Source organism: Epinephelus lanceolatus, chromosome 14, assembly GCF_041903045.1.
Source record: "Epinephelus lanceolatus isolate andai-2023 chromosome 14, ASM4190304v1, whole genome shotgun sequence".
Taxonomy (NCBI): Eukaryota; Metazoa; Chordata; class Actinopteri; order Perciformes; family Serranidae; genus Epinephelus; species Epinephelus lanceolatus.
In genome coordinates this window covers 35,462,647-35,472,786 of record NC_135747.1, presented here as the reverse complement: position 1 = coordinate 35,472,786, position 10,140 = coordinate 35,462,647, and the positions used below count along the sequence as shown (strand labels likewise).

At 38.0% G+C, this 10,140-nt stretch overlaps 1 protein-coding gene across 2 annotated transcripts; it reads right to left on the bottom strand.

Annotated features, from left to right (window-relative positions):
- Positions 1 to 939: 939 nt before the first annotated feature.
- On the bottom strand, positions 940 to 9,923 carry vtcn1 (V-set domain containing T cell activation inhibitor 1). Of its 2 annotated transcripts, none has more exons than XM_033617146.2 (5): positions 9,673 to 9,923; positions 8,296 to 8,360; positions 3,684 to 4,043; positions 2,096 to 2,347; positions 940 to 1,556 (listed from the first exon to the last, which is right to left on the bottom strand). In XM_033617146.2, the coding sequence occupies exons 2-5, from the start codon at positions 8,357 to 8,359 to the stop codon at positions 1,441 to 1,443; spliced, it is 792 nt and encodes a 263-aa protein (XP_033473037.1). In that variant the 5' UTR covers position 8,360; positions 9,673 to 9,923; the 3' UTR covers positions 940 to 1,440. The 2 variants fall into 2 exon arrangements, with proteins under 2 accessions (XP_033473037.1, XP_033473036.1); XM_033617145.2 differs by having other exon boundaries at positions 9,681 to 9,922.
- Positions 9,924 to 10,140: the final 217 nt, after the last annotated feature.

Here is a 10,140-nt window from a genome sequence, read left to right as displayed (position 1 = left end):
AAAAATATATATATATTAAAATAAAAAAAACACTCACACCAGCATCTGAATGGTAATTAATATAAATATGTGATTATATAAAAATAGATATTATTATTATCATTATTATTATTATTATTATTTTAAGGCTGGAGTATCTCCTTAAATGTGGAGGACAGAAGCTGCCAAATTAAAAAAAAAAAAAAACAGAAAATAAAATACATAAATTAATGTAGGCATTTTTAATTGACTACAATAGTAAATTTTAAAAAAAAACGTGTTATAATTATTATTATTATTAATTTAAGGCTGTATTATCTCCTTTAATATGGAGGATGGACACTGCCAAAAAAACAACAACAAAAAACAGAAAAGAAAATACATAAATTAATGTAGGCATTGTTAATTGACTACAATAATAAATAAATAAATAAATATGTGGTTATTATCATTTTTTTTATTTTTTGTTAAGACTCTAGCATCTTCTTTAATATAGAGGACAGAAGCTGCCAAAAAAAAATAAAAAATTGAAAATACATAAATAACTGACATTATTATTTAACATAATTTGATCTCTGTTTTAATTTGCTTCTTTATTTATCTGCCTTTGTATTAACTATTAATTTAATAAAAAAACATATATATATGTATATATATATATATATATATATATATATATATATATATATAATTTTGCATGATTTAATTATTTTATTTATACTTTTATACTTTATCTTTTCAAGCCAATTTTCATATATACAGTGTATTTGCTTTTTAGTTTACAATCCATTAAAAAGAAAATTTTTGGTCACAGTTAAAGGGAAAATAAATAAAAGAAAAATATGAAAGACATAAAGAACAAATATGTTCACAGTATAATAATAATAGACAGTTTTTTTTCCCCCAAATTTCTTTTTGACATCCCAAACTTTGAAATAAATCAGCCCATTTCCAAACAACTAAAATCCATGGTATTTATTTATTGACTCAGTAATACAAAAAATGGTAAGGTACCAGTTTGATCATATACGCCTTTTCTATATATGCAGGAATTTAATATGCAGTTTAATTTCTTATTGTGTCTTTATTTTTCCCGCAGTTTCTCCTCATGGATGTTGATTACTTCCAATAATAATGTACACACAACTTTGAAAATAGAAAGTCAAGCTAATTAAAATTTAGAAATGTTTATTACACATGATCTAGATGGAGCCTTCACTTAAAACATGACACACATACACCTGAGAAAGTAGAAATGAAATGTTGATCGAGAAAATTCTGTTACACAGTAACAACATCCACTGTAATAAATTAAACACCAAATAACATACCGGTCATTTTCAGAAATTACTGCATTTATGCACTTTGAATCTTTACTTCTGTTAAAATTCTGTTTCTGAATGCAGCGCATGCAAAGCAAAGAGATTCACACCAAGGTGGAGTGTGTGTGTGTGTGTGTTATTAGGTCAGATAATAGATGCAGAGGACACTCGTCATGATGCTCAGGTATGTCGATGACGTCAGCAGGGGCGGTGCAGCATTGAAGGTGAAGTATGTGCTCCCCAAAACATCAGAGGCTGGAAATAGAAAAGGAGATTTAAATGTACCAGAATCTGTTTTGCTTTATTTATTTATTTTAATACTATATTTAATTATTTCAGTTTTTTTGTTAGTATTTTGACCTTTGTGCACAATGACAAAAAACATGAATATATTTGTACTTTCTGAAGAAATATCTGCTAGACGGCGGCTGAATTAAAGGAGCACTCCACTGATTGAGTGTTGCAGGAGTTGAGAAACTTGTCAGAGACACAATAATAAAAATAAGAACAGCCAAAATAAAAAATAACGGCTAAAATCAAGGCAGCAGATGCCAAAGTATTCTGGCTTTTAGTCCATAATATGGGTCACAGAGAGGACTCTTAGTTCCAGAATAAATCCTACATCTCCCAAAATTCAGCTCAACACTGTCTTTAATTTTACCCTCACTGCCTACTAAATACCTGTGCCTTCAAACCACACTCCAGTTTGTAACAAAGACTTTGCATTTAAAAATGTGGAATGGAAAATGAAAAACATGTCAGCTCGAGAGTTACACTATACAGTACAAGATTACCTGTTACAGTTTCCCTGGAGATGGAGGTCACCAGGTCATTTTCTATCTTGCAGGTGTAGGTGTCGCTGATGTTGACTGGCTGCAGGTTGCTGACTAAACTGAAAATCCCTGCAGAGTTCTGTGCGTAGCTCGTGCTTCCATTCAGGACATCTCCATCGAAGCTGGTCCATGTCACATTTGGTTTAGGGAACCACCTGCTCGCTTCAGCAACCAGGATGCCGCCGGAGAATTTAAATGTGGGGGTTGAATAGGCTGAGAGAATAAAAGCATGGATCCGTGTTACTATGTGAATTTTCCAAGGTCGAATAGCTAAATTTTCACACTGTGTATTGCAAGTTTACAAACTGGTCATAAAACAAGGTTGTAAAATCACATAAATATCATAAATTAAGTGCAGAGTGCAACAATAGAAAAGCATGGAGGACAAAAATGGCTCAAGTTGCAATAAATAAGTAAATGAATAAATGCATGAGTAAATACATACATAAATTAATGCATGAATAAATAAATACCTAAAAAATAAATACCACATTTCGTGTTGCAACTTTTCAAATAAATTGTGAAACAAAAAAACCCCAAATATGTTAAGTGCAAGGTGTAACAACAGAAGACCATGGGGAATGACACATGACCTAAGTATCAATAAATAAATAACTAAAGAAATGTATAAATAGATACAGGAAGAAATATGGAAAACAAATTAATATATTAATAAATACAGAAAAAAATAATATATAAATAAATAAATGCATGAAATAAATAAAATATAATAATAAATGAATAAATAATAATAATAAATTAATTAAATGGATAAATAAATGTGAATATGGAGGATGAAACATGACCTACGTATCAATTAGTAAATAACAAAACAAATGTTTAAATAAACACAGAAAAAATAAATGATACAGAATTAAATACATGCATTACATAAATCAAATAATAAAAAAATTAAAAAAATATTGAAATAAATATGAGGATAAACAAATAAATAAAAGTTGACAATTAAACAGGACATAAATTAAAAAAAATATCTTAAATTATTTATTTTTACATTGAGACTATATTTATTTATTTCTGAATTTCTGAGTTTTAGCATTTTTGCATTTATTTAACTTTTTTTTAGCATTTATTTATTCTTTTATTGATCTAATTCTGTACTTATTCATTTATTCATTGATACTTGTGTCACTTTTCATCCTCCATAGAAAGATAAGTGACCACAGACACATACAAATGTGCTCATTAATCCCCCTAGTTAGCATTTATAAGCAGCACATAAACATATGATAAACTGTTTAAACACAATGTGATGTAGTTGTATACAGATCTAAGGACATTTTATAGTGTTTATTAATTTAAAGTATTTGTGAACAACTATATATCCTCATGTGGACACCCACAAGTGGATGCTGATGTATAAAGAGATAGGCAATGACAATGTGTGTTATAAACCCTTTTAAAATGATTATCAAATAATATCTCTAAATGCTAAACAGAGGTAATTACAGGGAAGTTTTCAGTGTTCTTAAAGAGTTTCATTTTCAAAGCAAACACACCGCGAAACTGGAAAGACGAGTCATCCTACCTGCTGTTCTGAGGTGAATATTGACCTTCCCTCCTCCCTCAGAGGAGGTGATGCTGCAGGTGTACTGCCCCTCGTCACTCTGTCTCACACTCCTCAGCAGCAGGGAGGCGTTACCCGTGAGCAAAGCATCGGGGAAAAGCTGAGTTCTCCCTTTAAACTGGGAGTTCTGGCGCTCAAGAGCCGGAGCTCCGTCCCTGTACTGGTAAACCAGTCCCGTCATATCCTTCTTCTCCCAGATGACTGACACCTCTCTGAGTCTGCCTTGTTGACTCTCTGTGTTCAGATAGCAGCTGATGAGCTTGTCCTCGCCGAGGTTGGCGACGGGGAACCTGCTGCTGCTCATCACCTCGGACAAGTTGCCTATTGTACAAGGACACAGACAGAGAGCATACAGGTCGGCCAGTCTGGTCCCATTGGCCAGTGTTTACTTATTCAAGTAACACTGGCGGTCCCTGAGAGTGAATGACCTGACATGGTGCGTTGGTAAATTCAGTCTGACGCTCTACACTAAATGAGAGCCCTGTTGGTCGAAGAAACCGAGTGTTATATTTCTACATGAATTAACCAGCGGTTAAAGAGGCAACAGACAGCATCTTTTCCTAAATATATCATTATGAAAATAATGTGGGTTGCACAGGGTAGTGGCCACAGTAAAATCAGACTGTCAGCATTTACATACAGTACAGGCCAAAAGTTTGGACACACCTTCTCATTCAATGCGTTTTCTTTATTTTCATGACTATTTACATTGTAGATTCTCACTGAAGGCATCAAAACTATGAATGAACACATGTGGAGTTATGTACTTAACAAAAAAAGGTGAAATAACTGAAAACATGTTTTATATTCTAGTTTCTTCAAAATAGCCACCCTTTGCTCTGATTACTGCTTTGCACACTCTTGGCATTCTCTCCATGAGCTTCAAGAGGTAGTCACCTGAAATGGTTTCCACTTCACAGGTGTGCCTTATCAGGTGTGCCTTATCCCCAAGTGGAGTCGCAAAAACCATCAAGCGCTACAACGAAACTGGCACACATGAGGACCGACCCAGGAAAGGAAGACCAAGAGTCACCTCTGCTTCTGAGGATAAGTTCATCCGAGTCACCAGCCTCAGAAATCGCAAGTTAACAGCAGCTCAGATCAGAGACCAGATGAATGCCACACAGAGTTCTAGCAGCAGACCCATCTCTAGAACAACTGTTAAGAGGAGACTGCGCCAATCAGGCCTTCATGGTCAAATAGCTGCTAGGAAACCACTGCTAAGGAGAGGCAACAAGCAGAAGAGATTTGTTTGGGCCAAGAAACACAAGGAATGGACATTAGACCAGTGGAAATCTGTGCTTTGGTCTGATGAGTCCAAATTTGAGATCTTTGGTTCCAACCGCCGTGTCTTTGTGAGACGCAGAAAAGGTGAACGGATGGATTCCACATGCCTGGTTCCCACTGTGAAGCATGGAGGAGGAGGTGTGATGGTGTGGGGGTGTTTTGCTGGTGACACTGTTGGGGATTTATTCAAAATTGAAGGCACACTGAACCAGCATGGCTACCACAGCATCCTGCAGCGACATGCCATCCCATCCGGTTTGCGTTTAGTTGGACCATCATTTATTTTTCAACAGGACAATGACCCCAAACACACCTCCAGGCTGTGTAAGGGCTATTTGACCAAGAAGGAGAGTGATGGAATGCTGCGGCAGATGACCTGGCCTCCACAGTCACCGGACCTGAACCCAATCGAGATGGTTTGGGGTGAGCTGGACCGCAGAGTGAAGGCAAAGGGGCCAACAAGTGCTAAACACCTCTGGGAACTCCTTCAAGACTGTTGGAAAACCATTTCAGGTGACTACCTCTTGAAGCTCATGGAGAGAATGCCAAGAGTGTGCAAAGCAGTAATCAGAGCAAAGGGTGGCTATTTTGAAGAAACTAGAATATAAAACATGTTTTCAGTTATTTCACCTTTTTTTTGTTAAGTACATAACTCCACATGTGTTCATTCATAGTTTTGATGCCTTCAGTGAGAATCTACAATGTAAATAGTCATGAAAATAAAGAAAACGCATTGAATGAGAAGGTGTGTCCAAACTTTTGGCCTGTACTGTAGGTCACTTAGTGGCTTTGCAATCTTTGCAATAAGCTTCTGCCACCAGTGCCGAAATTTCGTGGAAAAAAATCTGCTTTACGGCAGGAAAGGCATCATGTATTGCGAAACTGGTCAGTCAGCCAATCAGGGACTGGAGCTGGTCCTTATGAGGAGTTGGGTATGAGATAGTTGAGTCAGGAGCACAAAGGCAGATGGACAAAGTTTGGAGACAAGTGAAAAACGGCCTAGCAAAAGAAAACGAGCTCCTCTGTCTGAGGAGGCAAAGAAGAGCAAAAAGGAGAGTGATAAAAGAAGAGGAAAAACAAGAGTAAACCTCAGTCAGGATGGAGGGAGCTCCGTGACCAAAGCCGATGTCCAGCTAGCTTTCTTTCTAATGGATCATCAAGTAACACGGCTAAATGTTAGCTAGACGAGAGAGGACTGTACTCTACTGGCTGCTAGTTCATTCCTAGCTGGCCAGCATCACAAATTGCCGCAACCAGGGACCGGGTAGCGAGTGTTGGTCGGCTGACATCCTGGTTGCCATTCTACGGCAGCCCTCGGACAGTGATTACCCCCCTCCCTTCCTTCTGTTCTCTTCTCACAGAGACAGCTATCGACGGACATCGCCCAGCTAAGTGATGGTTCCGTTTATTCTAGAATCGGGACTGTTTACATGTGCATATTGGTATAATTCCACTTTAGAACATGGCACTCTTAAATACTTGATTCTGATTGGTCAATCAGCAAAATTCTGCGGTGTTTATTTCTTGAGGTATCACCGCTGCTCTGCTGCTCCATTGCTAGGGACCCCATAGCAACGGTCTTAGACTGAGGAGCATCAAAATCAGTTAACGTTAGTCCACACAGCTCTCTCAAGCTGGCCTGGAGAGCAGGGAGATCATGTCGGTCACTGGCCATAAATGTGAGGGCAGCCTTCGGGGCTACTGGGCACCCAGCATCTCCGACCGGGAGAAGTGGAGTGAAATCCTCTCCTCCGCTCCCGTTTGTCTGGTGAACGCCTCTCCTCTGTCAATACATTCTGCCAGCAGTTTAATAATATTGATGCCAGTTGTAACATTTGAATGTTTTAGTAGTAAGCCATGTTCTAAGCGGGATAATGTGTAGTGAGTCGGTGACTGTTGAAAAATAACTCGTAAGGGAGTTATTTTTCAACAGTCCCCGGCTCACTATACGTTATCCCTTACATATCTACTGTTGTTTGTACTGATACTGTACATATTGATATAATTCACTGTGAGTTGTTTGTACTGGTACTGTGCATTCTGCTATAATTATTTGCATTACTATTTGTTTTTTCTTCCGATAAATCTGATAATTGTTGCTCGGTCTCTTTACTCATTTATTTAGTAGAGTGTCCACACACCTTCTCATTCTGCATATACATAGAGGTATACTGGTGGCTTTACAGCCTACATTTTATTGATTATCTCTGATCCCCACGGTCAATTTGGTCGTTGCGACAGTGCGAGCAACACCGCTGATGCTAGGTGGCGCCAAGCTAAAGAAAAACAAATCCTATCTGTTGCCTCTTTAAGTTAATAACACATTCACTCCACTCCGCGCTCCGCTGCTCCGTCTCCCCAGACAGAGTGCCCAGAGTGCACTCTGCCACTCGGAGAGTGCGTTGCTCTGAATAACCGAACAGTACATTTCGACAGTGCTCCAAATTTACAAACGGTCCAGTTTGTGTCAGAGTGACTCCAACACTGAGAATGAGTATTTCTGAATGCACCACTCACATCATCTTCCTCCACAGTGTAAAACAAGCCAACAGAACTTGCTAGCTCTAGCTAATGTCTGTGGGGAATTGTTTTGCCTCCAGCTAAGCCCCGCCAGCCACAAAACATCCTAATGTTTACTAACAGTAAAAGGGTCTATACTGTCAACAGCCAGAAAAAGAGGTAGGTGTATGGCGTACCTGTGTACAACCTCCACAAAACCAGTGCTGCTAAGCATATTAGCATGCAGAAGGTAGCGTGCATTTGCAAACATTAATGGTGCCCTCAATGGCTGAGCGTAACGTTAGCTAGCTCAGTGATGCTACTTGAGCTAGCAGTAGATGCACCCTTCCTTCTGCATGGTGATTCAGCTGGTGGGTGTAGTTCAGTAGAAAGAAAATACTGCTCACAACAAGGTCTGTGGATTATCTTGAGTAACCGGATCATGATTTCTGCGAAGAGACATTGCTGCTGAGTTTTTCAGGTGTATTTTTTTGGCGCTTTGAGCACCACAAGCTGAGTGACATCTAGTTCCACTATATTGGAGAGAAGGCAGACATCTCTACAGCTGCTATCTTCAACACTTTACAACTCACACTAAACAATCTAGACTGACAAAGAGGCTGAACTGTCCCTTTAACGATGAGGTGGGTTTGTGTCAATTCCAAGAAATAGCTCCTTTTTAGTTAAGACAAACACAGCATGTGCTGAACACACCCAGGAACCCCCTCAGGCCTAACAGAGCCGTCACTACTGATACAACCATCTCAGAAGGATCCGTGGGTCTTACCTGTGAAGGCCAAGGATAAGATGAGGATGATGAGGGCTGAGAATAGGATGATGAGGGTAATCATACTGCACACAAAGAGAAATACACACACAGGAAGGTGTAAGGAAATTAACACACTGTCCACTTGGGCTAAAATCAACTTGTAGATCACAACAACCAAGATGAAGATGTTCCCACTGCTGCGGAAATCTGCAGACACTCAGTGGTGGAAAAAGTCTGCATATAATTTACTTAAGTAAAAGAATCAACGCGACAATAAAAATATTCCTTAAGAAGTTTTACATTAAAGTAAAACTACACAAATATTATTGGCAGAATGTAAAAGAACTCATTCGATTATTATTAGACATTAGTCATATAAGGTTTGGTAGTTTAGTCCTGTAGTTCCAAACCTATGGGGTGTGTCCCCAGTAAAGAGTCACTAAATTAATCTGTGGGGTCGTACGATTAACAATTCATGTAGTAATTGACAAGTTGTCAACCATTAAATTAATCGTCAGCTAATTCAATAATCAATTAATCAATTTGAGTATGTTTTTAAGAGAAAAAAACTGAATATTTTTGGGTTGTGGACAAAACAAGGCATCTGAGGACGTCTTCCTGGGTTTTGGGAAACACTTGACTAGATAGTTTATAGAACATTCATCGTATAGACATTTTATAGATCCAAACAAGAATCAATTAAGATTCAAAATTCAAGAGTAAAGATTAACTTTATTGTTCCAGAGAGTGGGAAATGTGTCTTGGGCCCTACACCCATACTGTAGCCATAGAAATACAAAGTACATAGATAAATCAACGTTTTACCCAACGTAGCAACGGGAAACACAAAGAGATAAATATATCATATGCTAAAAATGCCTCTATATTAATCGAGAAAATGATCGACACATTGACCAACAATCAAAATAATTGCTAGTTGCAGCCAGAGTCGTGAGATGATTGATGGGAGAGGACTTATAAATGTGTTGCTGATGAATTTTGTGCTCTTATATTGGTTTTTTCTCTCATTTTTGCCTTTTCTGTGAAATAGTGGATTATTTTTACCTCTTTGTTCCTTGTTCCTTGAGTTGGAATGTCTGCTGAGGCAGCTAACAACTCATAAAAGCTACTTGACATTGCATTGCTGTTTAAGTAATAAACAATGCATTGGATTTTATAATATATAATCTGAAAACAAGCAGTGACTACAGCTGTCAAAAAAAGTGGAGTAAAAGGTACATTTCCTCCTGAAATGTAGTTTAAGAGAAGCAAACAGGAGCTATAATACTCAAGAAAACTACAAGTAACTCCAAACTGCACTTAACTGCTAACTTTAGACACTTAAATGTTTTCAGAATTGAACAACCATGGGTAGAGAACACAGTCAAACCTTACGGCCACACCTGTAGAAGATGATCTGCCCGAGGGAAGCCATGTCTGCTGACGAAACCTCTCGAGAAGAACAAACGACTCGATCCTGTTGCTCAGGTCAAAGGTCCAGTCATGCCATTCCTCCTAAAAATCCACCATTCCACCAAAAATGATCCACACACATACTCTACTGCCAAACACACTCCTTCTACTTCCACCTGTCTGCTGTGTTGCCTGTTTGGTCTCCCTAACAGCACTTTAAACACAACACCATAAGTAAATATTACCTTTAAGGCGTGTGCTTCATGTTGATGTGTCGTCACAGTAGCTCATGTATCTTATCAAAATAAAAGTTCATGTTACTAGTTAACAAGAGAAATGGGCTCTAATTCATTGACATTGGTATCTTCAGTATATTGTAAAAAATGTTTTTCAAGTGCAAACTTTAGTGTCATATGAAACGGGTTCGGTTATTATATAGCAGTGGCTCCG